Raw genomic sequence first — 20,805 nt, 5'->3', positions numbered from 1 at the left:
TTTATATTGCTTTACCTATTTATGAAAGTTTACATATTTTTCAATGAGTTAATATTTGTAATACTAATTGAAGCTCCTCCCTTCATTCCCACTCCATCCTCTGTCCCCAAAATTAATGCCTCTTGAACAAGTGCTGAACCACTTGGCAAAAAACAAGGGAGAATGAGGTATATGGGAAGTAAAGAAAACTAGTGCTTGGCAATCAGGCAAGAGAAAGAAATAAAGGGCATCCAAATAGGAAGAGAGGTAGCCAAATTACATGTGTTTGCAAACGACATGATTCTGTATCTAGAAAACCCCATAGTCTCAGTCCAAAAGCTCCTTTGGCTAATAAACAACTTCAGCAAAGTTGCAGATACAAAATCAATGTACAAAAGTCACTAACATTCCTATACATTAACAACAGCCAAGCTGAGAGTCAAATCAGGAAAGCAATCTCATTCACAATGCTATAAAAAGAATAAAATACCTAGAAATACGCCTAACCAGGGAGGTGAAAGATTCCCACAAGGAGAATTACAAAACACTGCTCAAATAAATCAAAGACACAAACAAATGGAAAAACATCGCATGCTCCTGTATAGGAAGAATCAATATCATTAAAACAACCTTACTGCCCAAAGCAATTTACAGATTCAATGCTATTCCTGTCAAACTACCAATGACATTCTTCACAGAACTAGAAAAAATTATCTTAAAATCCATATGGAACCAAAAAAGAGCCTGAATAGCCAAAGCAATCCTAAGCAAAAAGAACAAAGCTGGAGGTACCACATTACCCAACTTCAAATTATACTAAAGGGGTACAGTAACCAAAACAGCATGGTACTGGTACAAAAACAGACACATAGGTCAAAGAAACAGAATAGAGAGCCCAGAAATAAGGCTGCACACCTACAACCATCTGATCATCAACAAAGCTGATAAAATGAAGCAATGGGAAAAGACTCCCTATTCAATAAATGGTGCTGAGATAACTGGCTAGCTATGTGCAGAAGATTGAAGCGGGACCCCTTCCTCACACCACATACAAAAATTAACTCAGGATGAATTAAAGACTTAAATGTAAAAGCCAAAACTATAAAAACCCTGGAAGACAACCTAGGTAATACCATCCTGGACATAGGAACGGGCACAGATTTCATGACAAAACACCAAAAGCCATTACAACAAAAGCAAAAATTGACAAGTGGGATCTAATTAAACTAAAGAGCTTCTGCACAGCAAAATAAACTATCAACAAAGTAAACAGACAGCCTACAGGGTGGGAGAAAGTATTTGGAAACTATGCATCTGACAAAGGTCTAATATCGAGCATCTATAAGGAATTTAAACTTACAAGAGAAAAAGAAACAACTCATTAAAAAATGGGCAAAGGACATGAACATTTTTCAAAAGCAGACATACATACAGTCAACAAGCATATGAAAAAAAGCTCAATATCACTGATCATTAGAGAAATGCAAATCAAAACCTACCATCTCGCACCAGTCAGAATGGCTATTATTAAAACGTCGAAAAATTACAAATGCTGGAGAGGCTGCAGAGAAAAGGGAATACTTAACACACTGTTAGTGGGAGTGTACTAGTTCAACCATTGTGGAAAGCAGTATGGCAATTCCTCAACGAGCTAAAAAGTAGAACTACCATTCAACTCAGGAACCCCATCACTGGGTATATACCCAGAGTAATATAAAGCATTCTGTCATAAAGACACATGCATGCAAATGCTCACCGTAACACTATTTACTATATCACAACAGCAAAGATATGGAACCTAAATGTCCATAAATGACAGATTGGATAAAGAAAATGTGGTACATATACCATGGAATACTATGCCACCATAAAAAAGAACGAGATCATGTCTTTTGCAGGAATGTGGATAGAACTGGAGGCTATTATCTTTAGCAAACTAACACAGGAAGAGAAAACTAAATACTGCATGTTCTCACTTACAAGTGTAAGCTAAATAATGAGAACACATGGATACACTGAAGGGAACAACAGACACTAGGGTCTTGAGCGTGGAGGGTGGGAGGAGGGAAAGGAGCAGAAAAGGTAACTGTTGGCTATTGGGCTTAATACCTGAGTGATGAAATAGTCTGTAAAACAAACCTCTGTGACACGAGTTTACCTACATAACAAACCTACATGTGTACCCCTGAACCTAAAATAAAAGTCTAAAAGAAAAGTAATGTTTGGATCCAATTCAGTGGCGTATCTTACATGTAATTTTAAAATCCAAATTAAGATTCCATCCTGGTATCCATATAAAGAGGTCTATGTCCTGTGAATGAAATAAGATCTCTATGTAAGGAATGCCAAAGTAGAATCACAGTCCTGTAGATTTCGCAGATGAGAATCCATACTAAGCACATAGGTGGTCATGATGGGCAGTGACTCATTTTGAAACCCTCCACTAGCCTGTTATCTTCTGTAGCCACTCAATAAAGGACTTCTGAAAATGATTCTAAACTTTAATCATCTGTATGACTGTAAATGAAGCTTACTAAAAGCCACCAATAAGGTGGAGGGAAATAATTAACTAAAGATTTTGTTTTGCACAAATGGACTATTTAAAGAGGAAAAAATATAACTTAATGGAAGAAAACATCTACAAAAGTTTGAGATGTGGGATTTGGGTCCAGAGTTCCAAAAAATTACCACAACATAAATTAGTAAACACACCTAGCCCAGCCCTGAAGAAACATTTTGTTTTCTGTCATTAGTCCACTTTCATTTTCTTCAGTGTTCAGTATTCTTGGCATTACCCCCACCCTTTGTTTCAAACTCTTGATTTTCTTTTGGTTTTTTACAAAGTTATCTTTTGTATCTTCTTCGCTTTCAGGAAACACTGCCTAAGTTTATGGCAACATATAAATTTAAGATAATTTTTACCCTGCAAATTCAACTCACTTTCTGCATATAACCCTGGAACCTATATCTGATTCCCTGGCACTCTCCATAAATCATATTCACAATTTCAAAATTCAATTTGACATTTCACACATAAAATGCAGACTTGTGTATCACGTGCATTCTGAAATTCTGATGACTGCTATTTATTTGAAATTTTTTTTTAATTTAAGTGGAAATAGGTCACCTTTAAACTGATATTGCCAAACCACAGGCCACCACTGACCATGTGCTTGAACATCACTTCTACTGAAATTCTCTTGACATGATTGTCATGTTGAAAGGAGACCCTGCCACTGGTCTGATTACTGCTGTTAGTGCCTCAGCCCAAAGCAGAATGATAAAAGGTTTTGAATCCTATGTTTAAAACTAATGTCAAAGCTGGGCACAGTGACTCACGCCTGTAATCTCGGCACTTTGGGAGGCCAAGGTGGGCGGATTACCTGAGGTTAGGAGTTGGAGACCAGCCTGAGCAACATGGCGAAATCCCATTTCTACTAAAAATACCAAAAAATTAGCCTGGAGTGGTGGCACATGCCTGTAATCCCAGCTACTTGGGAGGCTGAGGTGGGAGAATCACTTGAACTCAGGAGGCAGAAGTTGCAGTGAGCTGAGATAGCACCACTGCACTCCAGCCTCAGCAACAAGAGTGAAACTCTGTCTCAAAAAAAAACAAAAACAAAACAGAACAAAAAAACCACGATGTCAAATATTCACAAGAACTATATGAAATAAATAATGCCAAAACACCTCTTCCCTGAGGCCAATAAAGCTTGAAAGTTTGAATTTTCATATTTCTATACAGAAAATTAAATTATTTTCAGAATCAGCAGCACTCTACTATCTAAGACCAAACCTGGAAATTACATAGTTTCAAGATTTGAAAATTGTTTTGGACAGCTGTAGAATCCTACCCAGCAGAGATAAGGGGATACGATAATCACCAGGGAAAGAAATGGTAAAAAATGTGTCATATTATAAACTGCACTGGATTAGAGGTTCAAATATCAAAGGCCATAAATGAAAGAGGAATCAAAAAAAAGATCCACCTTGGACCAGAACTAATCCTTTAGGACTAAGAATTAATGCCTTTTCTAATCTCTTACTGAAGAGTAATTGGGTGTTAACGTTAAAACCTACGGGACCACACCATTGTCCATAATCTTGTGTGGCAAACTATGCACCATTTTTTAACAAGTTAAAAATACATGTATGTTGGCCAGGCGTCATAGCTTATGCTTGTAAACCCAGCACTTTGGGAGGCCAAGGCGGGCAGATCACCTGAAGTCAGAAGTTCAAGACCAGCCTGGCCAACAAGGTGAAACTCCGTTTCTACTAAAAATACAAAAAACTTAGCCGAGCAGGGTGGCGCATGCCTGTAATCCCAGCTACTTGGGAGGCTGAGGGATGAGAATTGCTTAAACACACGAAGGGGAGGTTGCAGTGAGCCAAGATGGCACCACTGCACTCCAGCCTGGGCAACAGGATGAGACTCCACCTTAAAAAATAAAAAAAATTTAAAAAAAAATGTATGTCCTAAGTTTAAAGGGAGCTTGGGAGTGATGGGGAGGAAACAGTAGGTCAAAATCAATAATGAAGTGGAATTAAGGGCAAATCTTTTACAGAAGAAAACTACAGAGGCACTGCTACCCCCGAGGAGGTGGGGAATGGTGATGCTGTCCCTTCCTGGCATCATCACAGTACTCGTGTCAGAGGCCATGAAATGTACAGCATCCTCAGTTCAGAAATTATGAATCCTCTTTACACTGATTCTTCCTTATAAATCCCAGCCCTGTCTTTAAAGGCTTTTCTTGTGATTAAACTAAAACAAAATTTTGCTGAAAAACAAATTAGAAAATCCAGTGTGATCTACGTGCCAAAGTGAAAGTGTACATGTTTTACGTCTCATTCATTTTCTTTATTTTATAATTAACTGCCTAAATGGCTAGAGAAGCTCTGGCTTCATTACACAATCTGGAAACAGCAAGAACATCTTTCCAAAGATGTAGCTGTCAAATTATCCCTCTAATAATGTATTGTTTTCTAATGCCAGTGTAGAAATGCCAAGGCACTCTGACAGATAACTGTTTCAAAATCCTTTTAAATAGCATGAAATATCGGTTTTGGAACCAGCTGGCAACTAGAAGGGCAGAGGCAGCAGGAAAAGGGGAAGACAGTAATGGAGATGTTGATAATTCTGGGACTCCTTTCTGACACTGGTATATTAATGCTGGCACAGGGGTTCCGAGCATTTGTGGAACAGCCATTAGGCTGAATATTTTTTTCTAAAAGAAAAAAAAAAAACAAAAAAGCCCTCCATTTCTGTGTAGATTAGGAATTCCACATGTTGGAATATGAGAAAAAATATACATCAGAAATAAGGAGAGAAGATCATCTAAAAGTGTGTTATCAAATAGTTATTTGCTAACTGTGGAAAGAAATTTCTAAATTTCACCTCATTGGGAAAAGCAAAAGAAGTTCTCTGTAACCTGACGTGTCTACGTGGGTCTTAACACCTTAGTCTAAAACCATATGGTAGCTACTGGCCACCTGTGGCTATTGGGCATCAGTCCAAATTCATATGTGCTATATGTTGCAAAACATACACTGGATTCAAAGACTTTGTATTAAAAAAAAGAATGTAAAATATCATCAATATTATCAAAATTAATTTAACTTATTCTTTTTACTTTTCTTTTCTTTTTTTTTTTTTTTTGAGACGGAGTCTCACTCTGTCGCCCAGGCTGGAGTGCAGTGGCCGGATCTCAGCTCACTGCAAGCTCCGCCTCCTGGGTTCACACCATTCTCCTGCCTCAGCCTCCCGAGTAGCTGGGACTACAGACGCCCGCCACCACACCCGGCTAGTTTTTTTTTTTTTTGTATTTTTTTAGTAGAGACGGGGTTTCACCGTGTTAGCCAGGACGGTCTGGATCTCCTGACCTCGTGATCCGCCCGTCTCAGCCTCCCAAAGTGCTAGGATTACAGGCTTGAGCCACTGCACCCGGCCTCTTTTTACTTTTCTTAAGGTGGCTATACTAGAAAATTTAAGATTAAATTTGTCCCTTATTGTGGCTCTCATTATATTTCTATTGTACAACACTGAAATACAAAATAAATCGCCCTGGATTAAATTACCTTTACAATCTCTTCTAGCTGCAGTGTTCTGAGACTAAAAAACTGCAGGCTCAAGCTAAGTCTTAAGTAAAAATGTTATTTTAGAGAAACCTAGCTTTTGTCACTATTTCATTCTTTCTCCACACTTTTTAATGCAGAAAATAACGATAAAATTGCCATTTGGTCATATTCCTTTTTGCTTCACACTCTCCTGATGTCTGTCCATTTTTAATGATCTGTAATGAGTAATAAACTCTGCAGGTTTTTTTCAGTCTTAATATCTATAAATTAGGAGTCAAGGTATTAGAACGCTTTAGAAGTCTTATACTCCAGTGGTCTCTAAACATGCTGGCACCTCTGAATCACCTGGGGAACATTTGAAAAAGACTGATTCCTCGGCTTGATATCTGGACATTCTGACTTAGTAGGTCAAAATGAGGCCCCAGATCCTGTACTTCTCAAGAAACATCCCAGGTCACTCTGAGGCTTGAAGTTTGGAAACCACTGGTCTAGCCCAACTTTATCGGTAACTAGGATAAGATGAACTGTCCCAGGGCTAAAGCCCAGCGACCTCAGACCTGGAGCTAGGACACAGGGCTCCTAACTCTAGCTCACCACCATTGTTGAAAAACGTTCTGTCAAACACACACATACTCCTCCAGAGCTCCAGCCATCAGTATATCCTCTTTGTCAGTTTTAACATCCAACTCTGGTTCTCCATTAAGCAGAAGCTTCAAGTTATAAATAACCAGCAAAGTACCTGGTAGAAAAATAGATGTTTGGCTTGTCAGTATTTTAAATACACTAAGTGCTAGTCATTGTGCTATCATCTCATCTATGGAACTGAATCTGTTATAAAATTTTCTTTTGTACTTCAGGAAATAGTATGTTTGGCTAAGTCTTTGGCTAAACCAAGATATGTCTTATAGCAAGTTCCACTCCCTGCCAAAGAGTGCTGAGTTTCTACAGTATGGTGCCTCTTATTACTATTCAATTCATTACAAGTCTTTCAATGTGGATTTTTAAACTTTGGCACTTTTTTCATAATTTGCATTATGAAATTTGTTAAGAGCATGAGCCAAGCTTGTGTTATAGGTAAAGCTCTCATTGGTAGTACTAAATTTAACACATATAAAAACAAAGAAGGGTTTTTAAATATTGTACAAATAAGAAGTATTGTTTTCACACACTATAGCAGGTGTTAGTAAATTTTTTCCGCAAAGGGCCAGACAGTAAATATTTCAGGCTTTGCAGGCCATACGGTCTCTGTTGCAACTATTCACAATGTAGCTCTGCCATTGAAGCATGAAAACAGCAACGGATAATACATAAATGAATGAGTGTGGTTGCGTTCCAATAAAACTTGATTTACAAGAACAGGTAGGGGGCCACATTTGACCCGAGACCATAATTTGCTGACCCCTGCTCCAAGGCACGGTTCACAGAAAAAGTCCAAATTATTTCCAGTTGATTATGATACAAAGTCAAACAGGATCATCAGAGAAATTAAGAGGACAACTAACTATACTTTTTGGTAGTTTTAAACACAAGGGAGAATAGCATAGGAGCTAAGAACATGGGCTTTCAAGCCTAAATGTCTGTGTCTAAATCCTGGATCAACTGTGTCAGTAGACACAGTGCATTCGACATGTTGAACAGAAAGTTGGTGGAAGTGGAAAGAATGAGGGAAAAGATCCGTTAATCTGGAGAAGAATGTCTGCAATGCTTTTGCTAACTCTTTGCCACAGAGACATGAATTCATTACTTCCTAAGTTGCTAACTCTCTTACATACCTGTTACCACCCTATCTCAAACGATGCAATAAGTGTCTCCTAACTTTGCTATCTAGTGCAGAGACTGTGGAGTCCCTGTGGTCATAGCCTGTATCATCCTCTTCTCACCCAGTTTCACCAAGTTCATGCAAGTACACATCCTTCTCCCAGGGTCAGGGATTTACAATAATTTATGTTTGGATGCTCTTAAGACAAAGCTCACATGGATAAAATAAATGACTGTCCCCAGTGTGAATCCACATGAGATTATAAGAACAAAAAAAAAGAAAACGTATGTACAGTGTCTTTGATAAGACACTGAAAACAAATACTTCCCTCAAATTGTCAGAGTTTTGATGATCTTACCACATTTTCCATAGATCACATCAAACTGCTGCATCAATTCTGCTTCAGTTTTAAATGGTGAGTATTTGTAAATTATAGATAATTCCATTGCAAATTTCTGGGGATCATCTGTGACAGATTCTCTGGTTCTTATTAACCATGAGGGCATTGGAACTACAACCTATTAAAAAAAAAACACATCAATTTATTATAAAATACACAAAAAACATTATTCTTTTGTCTTATCTATTTCATTCCACTCTTCATCTAGACAAATTACAAAACACTTGAGTTAAAAGTTCATTTTCCTCCTATAATCTAGTCGTATAAGAGACACATAACAAATGTGTATAGACAGGATTGTATTTTAAAATACTCCATTGTGGAATATGGGAACAGATGGAGTGTACTTCAACTCCCTCTTGAAGGGTAGAATGGCAGAGGAAACAACAGAATCAGCATTTTAAAAGTTGAAAAGCAGATGACAGCACACACAAGAAAAGCAATCTAAAACCCAAGCCAGAAAGAAGAGCCAGCCTGATTTGCAATTCAGAATTCCTGCGCTGAAATGCTCAGGGACTGATGGGAGGAGTTAACTCTAGAGTTGGGGTAGCGGAAGAGGAGAACTAGAAGTAGCATCTACATCCCCATCTGGCTCCTCCTCAACCCCCAGGGTCTGGATATTTATTCTCTGGAAAGAGTAGAACAATGGATTTCTAGACTGGAAGACATACCAGGCACTGCTGTTGGGGGCACCTTACTGAGATTAGATAGACTGAATGAAAGTACACTTCGCAGATGCTGAGAACCTCAGATCTCATCTCCCATTTGTCTCCCAGAAGCTGACAGGTAGGCCTGGAGGCAGAAGACTAGGAGTCTTTCTCGAAAAATCTGATCAACCCAGAAGGAAAGACGCAAAGACAGTTACATTAAGGATTCCCCAATAAAAAAAAGCTCGGTTAGATCACATGATTGTGACAGTCACAGCAGCCAGGCCCCACTCACACTCTCAGAGCTCGCACTCAGCATCTTATTGGACTAATCTTTAAAGTATTCAGGAGTAATGGCCATCTAAGAAAAGCCTCTAATATGATAATAGAGAACAAACAATTATAAACAAAGCAACTCAGTGAAAACAGAAACCATAAAAAGAAGATGAAAATTTCAACAGGGCAAAAATCAATTACTGTTAATATCTTCAGAGTTATAACAGAGAATACTGTATTCATGAAACAAGAATGAGATATCCTTGAAAAAGAAACATTCAGCGAATAAGAAAGACTTCTTGGAAATTAAGAATATGATTACAGAAAGAAATTCAGTGAAAGTACCAGAGGCATTTGAATCAGAATGACTCCATCTTGAACAGGGGCTGTGTCAAATAAGGCTGAGTCCTACCGGGCTGCATTTCCATTTTAGGCATTCTTAAGTCACAGGATGGGATAGGAGGTGGGCACAAGATACAGATCACAAAGACCCTGCTGACCCAGATTCACTAAGAAGCTGGCCAAATCCCGCCAGAACCAAGATGGTGACCTCTGGTCATCCTCACTGCTCATTATTTGCTAATTATAATGTATCAGCATGCTAACAGGCATTCCCACCAGTGCCACGACAGTTTACAAGAGCCATGGGAACGTCAGGAAGTTGCCCTATATGGTCTACAAATGGGAGGAAACCTCAGTTCCTGGAATTGCTCACCCCATTCCTGGAAAACTCATGAGTAATTAACCCCTTGTTTAGCACATATAATCAAGAAGTAACTATTAGTATACCCAGTTGAGCAGCCCAGGCCACTGTTCTGCCTATGGAGTAGTCATTCTCTTATTTCTTTACTTTTTTCTTAATAAACTTGCTTTCACTGCACTCCATGAACTCGCCTTGAATTCTTTCTTGCACAAGGTCCAAGAACTCTCTCTTGGGGCTGGATCAGACCCCTTTCTGGTAACAAAAGGGTTCAAAAATAAACATTAGAACATCTCCCAGAAAATAAAACAAAAATATAAAACTCAGAAAACAGGAAAGAAAGGCTAAGAAAATTAGAGAACCATTTCCAGAATACAATAGCTAAAAAAAAGGAGTTACAAAAGGACAGAAAAGAGAATATGAATAAAAGAAAATCATCAGTTATTGCGAGAAATTATTATCCCGGAATTGAAGAATATGAGTTTCCAAATCAAAAAGACCCAACAAGTGACCAGCACAATTGATGTAAATAGGCCACGCAAAGGCAAGATATTGAAATCAGCATACTGGGACAAAGAAGATTCTTTTGACCTTCAAAGAGTAAAGGCAAAAAACAAACACACAAAAAAACAAAAAACAAAAAAAAGAATGGGTCACATATAAGATTAAGTAATTAAATGGCTTGAGACTTCTCAATAACAACACTAGAAATTAGATAATGAAGCAAAACCTTTGAAACCCTGAAGGAAAATAAATTCCAACCTAGAAATAATATCAAGCCCAACTACCATTAAGTGTTAGGGTAGAATAAAAACCTTTTAATGCATATGAGGTCTCCAGATATTTTGCCCTCTATGTTCCCTTGCTCACGAAGTCACTGGAGAACATGCTGTACCAAGAAGAGAGAGCAAGCTACGGAAGAAGACATGGTATCTAGGATCTCAGAGATGACACAGAAGAGAGGGGAAGGGAATCACCAAGACGATGGCAAGGGCGATCCCAGGATGGCAGCTGAACACCGCCATGGAAGCAGGAGTGTGAGCTGTAGCACAGGAGAAAGCCCCAAGCAGACTTTATCAGGACAATGGAACTGAGAGGACAGCACTTTGAGACTGGGGTTAACAGAGTGATGTGAACACAGAAAACCAAGCAAATATTCAGTGATAGTAATACACATAAAAAACTAAGAAGTCAATTATTAATCTTAGGGGAAATAGTTGTACATGAAAAGGAAAAATAATAGTCAATGACTTGGTATAAGTTGAACAGTGTTTAAAAAGCCTTATAAAGTAAATACTGAATACTGTCATAACTAAAATTACAATAAACCTATGTTGAGGGTGGGGGATGATAAGACTGTGATTATATGATAGAAGCAGAGAAAAAGGTAGGTAAATCCTCTCTTATAGTGGGAGGTTAATAGATAATGCCTAGATAAAATCAGGAAGTAGCAATACAAGCATGCTATTTAGAGATACGCGGGTAAATATCAAAAGAATAGGCCACTTATTTTTATTTTTTTGAGACAGGATCTCACTATGTTGCTCAGGCTGGGATCAAACTACTGAGCTCAAGTGATCCTCCCTCTTCAGCCTCCCAAGTAGCGGGGACTACAGATGCACTCCACCATGCCCAGCTAGAACTTGTTAATATTGTTGCAAGAGGTTGTCTCTGTGGAAGTAGAAACGGGAAGTGGTTGCTGTTGTTAGTTTTTTTTTAAAAAAAAGGGAATGGCCCATTTTAAGAAAGCTATAAATAAGGGTTAGCCCAATCTTCCATGCCCTTTACACACATAACATGCAACATAAATGCTTAAAGCATCACTTTTTCTCATGTCAGGTTCCCACACGGCTTACTCCTTTTTACCTGCAGACTGCTCCTGTCACCCAGGCCCACCCACTGGCAGTCTCATAGTCCTACACCATCCATCCCAACTCCATATGCATCTCCAGGTCTGAGACTTGTTGGGGCCATTACTGTCCAGTACCAGCTTATCCAGCTGCAAGTTGTCCTCTCTCCATAAAACCCTCATTGGCCACTCGAGGCCCTCTAATCTCTCCATCCATATCATTGCTTTTGATAATCTGGTAACAGCAGCCACACAGACTCATTGAGGAGCATTCTTTTTAAATACCCTCACTTTTTTATCCAATTCATATGCGTCTACCTTATTTTGTGATAAAGCTGAAGACTCTTAGATGGCCACATGATCTTCTGCTTCTTTTCTACCTTCATAGAGTCTATCCAGTACCAGGCAGAGAGCAGTTCCTCAACACGTATTTGTTGTACTGAATTATAACTGATAGTCATACTAATAAAACTCAGGCACTGGTTCTGCAAATGGATCCAGGGGCAGCAAATGCCTCTGGATCAGCAAATGGAGTTGAAATTATGGTCACCAGAGTTACAGTTTTAAGTCTACTTTGCATTCAATTTCTTTACATTTTGTATTCCAAGTCTTTGACTCCAATATTTTATTTATTTTTAAAATGATAATCCATTTACGGCCCATATGTTGGAAAGATTTTTCAGGTTTCTTCTAAAAAGCTCATCATGTCTAAGGGAGCCTCTTCTTTTGGGAGATTTGAGCACATGGATAATGAAAATGAAGTTCTCAGGAAAGGGTTAAGAGGACAGGCCTTTGATGTCCCCAGAACGTCTTGATACCTTCTCTCCATTTCCCAAACATATTCCTAAGTTTCTAAATCATATCAGAAAGAACCCACGACAAGATTTCACCTCCTGAGAGAGTAAATGAAAGCAACATCATTGCTATGGGAACAGAAGGAAAACCTCAACTCTTACCTCACTAAGACTTTCTTCTTCACAGAACGTCTGAGAAAAAAACACACAGGTCATCGTTTCTTCCTTCTTCGTAAAAAGAATAAAGTCTTTTCCAATTCTCATGGACCCACTGTATTGAAAATGAAGAACATCATGTTTTACATCTCAAATACTAAAAAGGAAGAAACAGGTAGGCTGTTACCACTGTGTACTGTAATAGGATGTTCTTTCCAACACTGTTCTGCTGACCCGTCATCGAGAGGGTATAATTTCTTTTTTTTCAAAGTAAAGCAGAAGAATTTGAACTAAGCCAGCTCCACACTTTCGCTTGCGATTTGGCTGCTGGGGAAAGGGTCCATTCAGGGCTTGAAAGAACAATCATCTGTCTCAGGCAGGAGCCGTACAAGTGAGCCTCATGTCCTCAACTTTCAATGCAGCACGCTAAAAAAATGAGCTGCAGACACAGCACCTAGGTTAAAATATGCTTTGAGAAACAACAGAACATAGAGATGCAACAAAGCCCTAAAGTCCAGGGGTACTGCTTCAGGGATCTCTGAAAGAGGATTTATCTTATTATTTGGGAGAATTAACTTAAAATGCTGTAAAGATAAAAGTCAGTTACGGGCTGGGCATGGTGACTCATGCCTGTAATCCCAGCACTTTGGGAGGCTGAGACGGGCTGATTACTTGAGGTCAGGAGTTCGAGACCAGCCTGGCCAACATGGTGAAACCCTGTCTCTACAAAAATACAAAAATAAGCTGGGCATGGTGGCTCACGCCTGTAGTCCCAGCTGCTCAGTAGGCTGAGGCAGGAGAATCGCTTAAACCAGGGAAGTGGAGGTTGCAGTGAGCCGAGATCATGCCACTGCACTCCAGCCTGGGTGACAGAGTGAGAATCTGTCTCAAAAAAAAAAAGTCAGTTTTGTATATGGAGATTATAACACAAAGTAGGTCACCCCTGCCTCAAGTTTATATTCTTTTTAAAGCTTTACATGCCTGCATCATTCTGTGTAAACTGCTTTATAAACAGTGTTCCCAGTATCAATAATACATGTTTTAAGGGAAAAAAAGATTCTCACCTTTTAAGACCATTGCCGTATTGCCCTATGAACTTCAAGGTTGACAGCCGTTTTTTGGATCGTCCAAAGTAAATGATGTCTGAAGCTTCCTCTGTAATTGACAGTGACTTTTAAGGTGGTTAGGAAGACTCTTTGACACTGGCCTGAGGCCCAGTTGTCAGGATCTCACATTCCTCAGAACATCAGGGCAAATCCCTAGCTCTCGGGTCAGCCCAGACACAAGGATTTTCATCAGGATGCATAGTCTCTGACAAGGGTCCTAATGGTATTACAGTCAGCCCAAGGTACTGTTGAGTTCACGGACTCAACTACTCTCGGACTGAAAATATTCAGAAAAAAATAAGTTGCATCTGGACTGACCATGTACAGACTTTTTTTTTTTTTTTTGGTCATTATTCTCTAAACAATAAAGTTTAACAACTATTTAACAGCATTTACACTGCATTGGGTATTATAAGGAATCTGGAGAAGATTTAAAGTATACAGGAGGATGCATATAGGTTATATGGAAATACCGTGCCATTTTCTTTCCACAGCTTTTGGTATCCTAGAAAGGTCCTGGAATCAACATCCTACAGATACCGAGAAACAACTGTATACTGAAAGAGATGAGACAGACCTAACCATGTGGCCTTAGGTAGAGTTTAAAAGTCTGAGCCTTATGCAATCCCTCTCCCCTCCCCCCTCCCCCCTCCCCATGAATGACGAGGTGATGGGTGCTGACGAGTTGATGGGTGCAGCACGCCAACATGGCACAAGTATACATATGTAACAAACCTGCACGTTATGCACATGTACCCTAGAACTTAAAGTATAATAATAATAATAAAAAAAAAAGTCTGAGCCTTAATTTCCATGTTCTGGAAGAGGGAACTACTTAATACTTATATCACAGCGTTGCTGATGAAGATAAATGAAACAAATTAAATGAGATGACGTATTTGTGAAATCCTGAACACAAAACTTGGCACTCGGTGGGTGTTACCAAATTATAAGTGTTGTAATTATTTGTACCACTAGTAATTTCCCCACAAATTTAACCCTTAACCAGGCCCGTGTGAGACTAAGAGGGGCAGGATGGCCTCTGCTCTGATACCACCTGGGAAAGAAGGCTAATCATTTCGGACGTTCCAAGTCATTCTCCTGACCTCTCCACGTGTTCTGGAATTCTACACAGTAATCCTTTGGACTCCAGAATATATTAATAGCAACCTCCAGGACCAAGAATGTTCTTCTTGTTGGCCTACCTGAATACATGCTGAAGAACTGTCCTGAGGACCCTGTGTCAGTCTGGGTACAGACATGCTATAGTTCAGTGGCACATGGTATGAGGTGTGTAGAAGCCACCATACACTCTGCTTCTCTGAAACTAACTGGACCTTCTATGATGTGTTCCTATGAGGGGTTAGGCATTAGGTGAGGATATCCATAATGACAATATTAGCTAGTTCTTATTGATTGTTTAGTATGTGCTAGGTACTACGTTGTAAACTTACATGCACAGCTTATTTAATATTTATAACAAAACAAGAAAAGTATTATTATTATTATGACCTGCATGTCACAGATGAGCAAATGTAAGTCTAAGGAGTTTTAAAAACCTGCCCAAGGTCACAGAGCTGATAGACGGTACAGCTAGGATTATAACCCAAAGTTGTAAGTCTTGATACAGACATAGTATAGCTCTGAACCAAATCCTATGTGTTCATTACACACTACATGAACTCACATGCATGGTTACCAGGTTCTGAGCATGTGAATAAACCACTGAACAGGCCAGGCATGGCTCCTGCCTTGGACAACATTATGTTGTGGTAGGAGAAACAGACTGAAAGTAAACTAATAAACAAGATCATTTCTGACTGAGAGTATTAAGTGAAGAAAACAAAACCAGGATAAAGGGATAGAGAATTAACAGGAATGTGGCCTGCAAACAGAATGATCAGGGAAGCCCACTGCCAGATAGTTAACATGAGATGGATTCAAATGATCAGGGGCCAGCCATGTGTGGGTGGAATGTTCTAAGCGAGGAAGTGGGAAGAACAAGAAAAGGCCAAAGAGATGCATAGAGCCAAATAATGTAAGGCCCTTGGAAGAGATGCTGAGAGTACAAATTGTATTAAGTAATAGAAAACCACTGAGGGTTTTCAACAGGAAAATAATATGATAAAATGTACATTAAAAGAAAGAAAATCACTCAGGATGCTGTGTGGGGAATGGACTATAAAGGGGCAAGACTAAATAATTTTTTAAAAACCCAGAAAGTACTGTAGTCATTTTCTATGGGTCCAGATTGATGTAGCTCCCTTTGAACAAGGGATAGATTCTACTTTTAGTCATCTTCCTTCTACTTTATTACTACTTGATGCTACTATGTAACTGAAGTGTGAGTTCCTTCTGAAGGTCTGAATATTCATCATTTGTCTGTGTTTCTAACATTTTTTTCATGACCCATATAAAAAGAGTTGCTTCTTTTCATAAGGAATTCCCTTAGAATATATCACATATATTCTGTCATTTATTTTAGGAATTCAAAAACAGGAACTTAACATTCAGGCTAGAAGAGAAAAATCACTTTTTTCAGCACGGGTTTTTGTTGTTGTTGTTGTTGTTACAAACTCTTCCTTCTCCTTTAGTTAAACACTAAAAGACCAAGAATACTTTTAATCAAAATGACCTGGAAAAATCAAAATTATCCGAAGTCAAAACAAAACTGAGTGAAATAGTCTTTCTAAACTTGCTAATAAATACTCTTCAACTATTCAGACCAAGGGGAAACTTCAGAGCCGAAATCACACATTTGCCATGTCTCATATTCTCAGCTTCTAACAGCAAATCAATATCTGAGCATATTGACGCATCCTTTCCTCGGTTGTGGAACAGACCACGGCAGTTCCATATTACTTGAAAACTCTCACCATTTTTAAAATCTAGTGGTCAAAAACCCTAGTTTGTGGAACACACCGTGTTTAAAGATTTCAGGAAAACAATAAATCTAAAACAGCCCAACGCCCTCAGATGGAATCACATTTCAATTTCACAGCACACAGACACTGTGTGCCCACAACGCGCTAGCTTTGTGCTAACCTTGAATACACAAAGATAAGTCATGAAATATATTGTAGATGTATTCCTTATGATGGGAACATTCATTTGAAGCAACTAAATTTTCCAAAATGCAGAGGAAAAAACAAGGCTAAAAGCAAGGAGAGGTAACCTCTACCTCAAGGGTAAGCAAAATTAAAAATAGCCTAAAGGCACAGGAAACGGCCTGGGGATCTCCCAAGCAATACCTAAAGGGTGAGCTAAAAACAATCTCAGAGTTCATTCAGTGACTATTTGTTTTCCATTCATTCCCAGATGCTTATTTCCTACAATCAGTAACATTTGCCTTTCATTTTTCTGACAATATTTACATACATTTACTTTTTGTCTTGGTTAAGATGGTTACAATAGATTTACTCTGCCAGCTGGGATACTTAAAAAGTTCAACAAAAAGTCTGGGGCTTATTTCCCTTAATAGCTCCATACCTGTTTTTGCATAGATAGCTCAATTGATTTTTATTTATTTTGTAGGTTTTCAGACTGTTTCCTTTAACAGCCAGTTAGGTATCTAGATAATTAACTTACCAGGGCTCATGCCACATCCATCATCCAGGAAACACAACATGAAGCCCCCCTGCAGGTTTTCATTATCCACTGTAAGAAAAAAGCAGTTATTACTAATAAATACCGGGCTAATTTGTTAGTCAGAAAGTCATGCTGCTAGAATAATGACTCGTCTTCCTCCAATGCTGCCACAGAGTGACAGAGTTATGGCACAAAGACGGAGCCCAGAGTGGAGTCTTGGCTACAGCTTCACAAGAAACTGCAGGGAAAAAAACAATCATGCAACATAAAGGCTTTAAATTAACATAAAACATCTACATGTGAAAAAATTATGTATACAGCAGGACATGTTCTGCTCTGGAACTGGACTAGTCCTTTAAATGTCAGGCATTTCCTCTCTGTGGGGAGGGAAAAAGGTAGATGGTGAAGTGACCCCAGGATCCTTCGCTCAAACTGACCAACCTTTGTGCCCTTCCACCAAGGCACAATTATAAAATAAATCTAGGCCATTCTTATTAAATCCATCAGGCTCCCTTCTAAGTAGTTAATTCCCATAAGAGCCATTTGTGAGTGTTTCTTCATGGGAACAAATATTTGCCTCTTGAAGATGCATTTAATCTTTGAAAATGGCTGTTATTTGAAATCAATTTTGATGATTTAAAGATATCATTAAATGACACAATATAATCTTTGGTTTACAAAAATGTTGGAGGTAGGCTGGGTGTGGTGACTCATGCCTGTAATCCCAGAACTTTGGGAGGCCAAGGCAAGAGGATCACTTGAGGCCGGGGGCTCAAAACCAGCCTGCCCAAGGTAGTAAGACTTGGACTCTAAAATAAATAAATAAATAAAGTTAAAGGTGCAACTAAAACTAATGAGACTAATTTTAGTGCCCAGTTTGTAAACTGGCCCTGAAAATAATTTCAGTAGTTGGACATATGAGTTCTAGGACATTTCTCTTTCTTAAATGACAGTGTTATAAAGGAATAATTTATGCATAATAAACTGCACATGTTTCAAGTACACAATTTGACAAATTTTAACACACACATGCATGAAATCATAACCACAATCACAGCAGCGAACATATCCACACCTCAAATGTTTCCTTCTGACCCTTTGTAAACCCTCCCTTAGGACTCTTTCCTGTCCCATCACCTTCACCTTACCCTCAAGCAATCACTGATATGCTTTCTATCCCCATAGATTCATTTCCAGCACATTTATTAAGTCAACTTCTCTGTTCAAAAGTCACTTAGAGACTGGATGTGGCAGCTCACGCCTGCAATCCCAGCACTTTGGGAGGCCAAGGACGGAGGATGGCTTGAGCCCAGGAGTTCAAGACCAGCCTGGCCAACATAGTGAGACCTTATGGCCACTAAAAATTAAAAATAAAAAAAAAATAGGCTGGGCACAGTGGCTCATGCCTGTAATCCCAGCATTTTGGGAGGCCGAGGTGGGCGGATCACAAGGTCAAGAGATTGAGACCATCCTGGCCAACATGGTGAAACCCCGTCTCTACTAAAAATATAAAAATTAGCTGGGGATGGTGGCACGTGCCTGTAGTCCCAGCTACTCTGGAGGCTGAGGCAGGAGAATCACTTGAACCCGGGAGGCAGAGGTTGCAGTGAGCCAAGATCGCACCACTGTACTCCAGCCTGGGTGACAGGGCGAGACTCCATCTCAAAAAAAATAGCCAGGCATGGTGGCACATGCCTGTAGTCTTGGCTACTCGGGAGGCGAGAACAGGAGGATCACTTGAGCCTATACTTCAAGTTTGCAGTGAGCTTTGATCACGCCACTGCACTCCAGCCTGGGCAACAGAGAGAGACCCTGTCTCCAAAAAAAAAAAAAAGGCCACCTAGAATTAATATTTTAAAAAGTGAATAAGTTTCAAGATAGCCCATGAATACATACTTATAAAACGTACTTAATCTTTCTGGGTTTATAATTTCATGGTGATATGCCCACTTCTAATTCCCCCTTCTCTCTCTAATTTACTTCTTTGTCTATAAACGTTTAGGATCTGGCCTACCATTTCATTTTCCCAGTTCCTTCTCTCTACCTAGTCCTCTGGTCTGCTTACCTCAACTTCCGTGTCAGGACATTCCTCCTCTCCCCCTTTAAGGTATTTGTTCTGTTTAGTCCTCCCTCTGAGGCTGATATTTCGTCACTGTTCAATGAGGGGAATCCAACTCTGCTGAGTTCTCTGCATAAGGCAGTAGCTCTCAATCTTGGTTGCACATTGAAATCAACTAGAGATATTCTAATGTAATTGGTCTTGGATAGGGTTCAGAAATTGGTATTTTCTTGTAAAATCTCCCTCGATTATTCTAATGTTCATCCAGGATTGGGAACCACCTGACTGGAAACCAGGTTTAGCCTCAGGCAGCTCTGCACAGCCGCCACAGCTGATTTGCACTTCTTTGTAAATATTTCTCCTGAAAGGAGCTTGCAGAAAGAAGGGTATTCCTTCAGTAAATGGCTGGGAAAGACCAAAGATTCCTAGCAGACATATACTACAGTACTTCCCTTTTTTGTAAATCCATATTAGGAATTGGAGACAAGCAAGTACAGCCTCAAAATTTAATACTCCCCATTATCCACTCTGAAACCTGGCCTTGTTTATTTCAATTCCTTAAAACTATGAATTTCAGGTATATTTTATCACCTGTTAATTACGTATGTCCAAAACAAAACAGACACCTCCTCCCATGTTAGACTTTCTCCTCCTTCTTGTCTCCTGTTCAGTAAATGGCATCACCCTGCCCCTAAGCTTCAGTTGTCCAAATCAAAACCTCAGGATCATCATCATGTTCTCCATCTCCTCTTCCCACACATGGGCAACTATCTGGTCCTCTCGATTTCACTGCCTTAATGATTCCCATTTGACCACTTTCTCTATCCCCAGTATACTGTCTGGTTCAGGAAACCACCATCTCTTTTCTGGATCACAACAGCTCCCTAACTTCTTGCTCTCCCTGCAGTCATAGGGTGCAGCCAGTCTTCCATCAGTTGTGTATTTCACTGCTCTCCTGCTTAAAACCTCTCCATGGCTTCCCACTGCTCTCAGGATAAAATCCAACCACGTAATAAATCCTGTTTGTCCTCCATGACCTGGCCCTCTGGATAACTCTCCAAGCTCATTTCTTGTCTTCCCCTCACCTGCCCATACTGCCCATACTGCCACCTTCCACTCCTGCACAAATACTCCCCTTGAACAAATCTTTAACATCTCAAACATTTTTTTCTACATTGTCTCCATATTCCAGTTGCTGCACATAATGCCCTTCCACCCTTTCCATGCTTCACTCACCAGGTGAATGCCTATTTTCTCTTTCAGTTAGTTCGTATCAGACTTCTTTTAGGAAGCCTTTCCTAATCCTTCCATGTCATTAGTGCCCATAATTAATGTCGCCTTTATCTCTGTTTTCCCACCTTTGTAGTATATTAAAATACCTGTTCATATATCTGTTTGTCTTTTGGACCAATGGTTC

At 39.4% G+C, this 20,805-nt stretch overlaps 1 protein-coding gene across 1 annotated transcript in view; it reads right to left on the bottom strand.

Annotated features, from left to right (window-relative positions):
* MORC1 (MORC family CW-type zinc finger 1) overlaps positions 1 to 20,543 on the bottom strand; it is a 149,663-nt gene extending 129,120 nt beyond the window's left edge. The window contains exons 1-6 of the mRNA XM_074033711.1: positions 20,225 to 20,543; positions 17,330 to 17,398; positions 13,700 to 13,790; positions 12,642 to 12,750; positions 8,172 to 8,331; positions 6,688 to 6,793 (exon numbers count right to left, since the gene is read on the bottom strand). Of these exons, the coding sequence (XP_073889812.1) occupies positions 6,688 to 6,793; positions 8,172 to 8,331; positions 12,642 to 12,750; positions 13,700 to 13,790; positions 17,330 to 17,398; positions 20,225 to 20,543 (854 nt within the window). The remainder of the gene's footprint in view (positions 1 to 6,687; positions 6,794 to 8,171; positions 8,332 to 12,641; positions 12,751 to 13,699; positions 13,791 to 17,329; positions 17,399 to 20,224) is intronic.
* Positions 20,544 to 20,805: the final 262 nt, after the last annotated feature.

The sequence above is a fragment of the Macaca fascicularis genome, chromosome 2, assembly GCF_037993035.2.
Source record: "Macaca fascicularis isolate 582-1 chromosome 2, T2T-MFA8v1.1".
In the NCBI taxonomy this organism is placed as follows: Eukaryota; Metazoa; Chordata; class Mammalia; order Primates; family Cercopithecidae; genus Macaca; species Macaca fascicularis.
The sequence above is the reverse complement of the archived record's forward strand: the minus strand, read 5'-3'. Positions and strand labels throughout refer to the sequence as shown.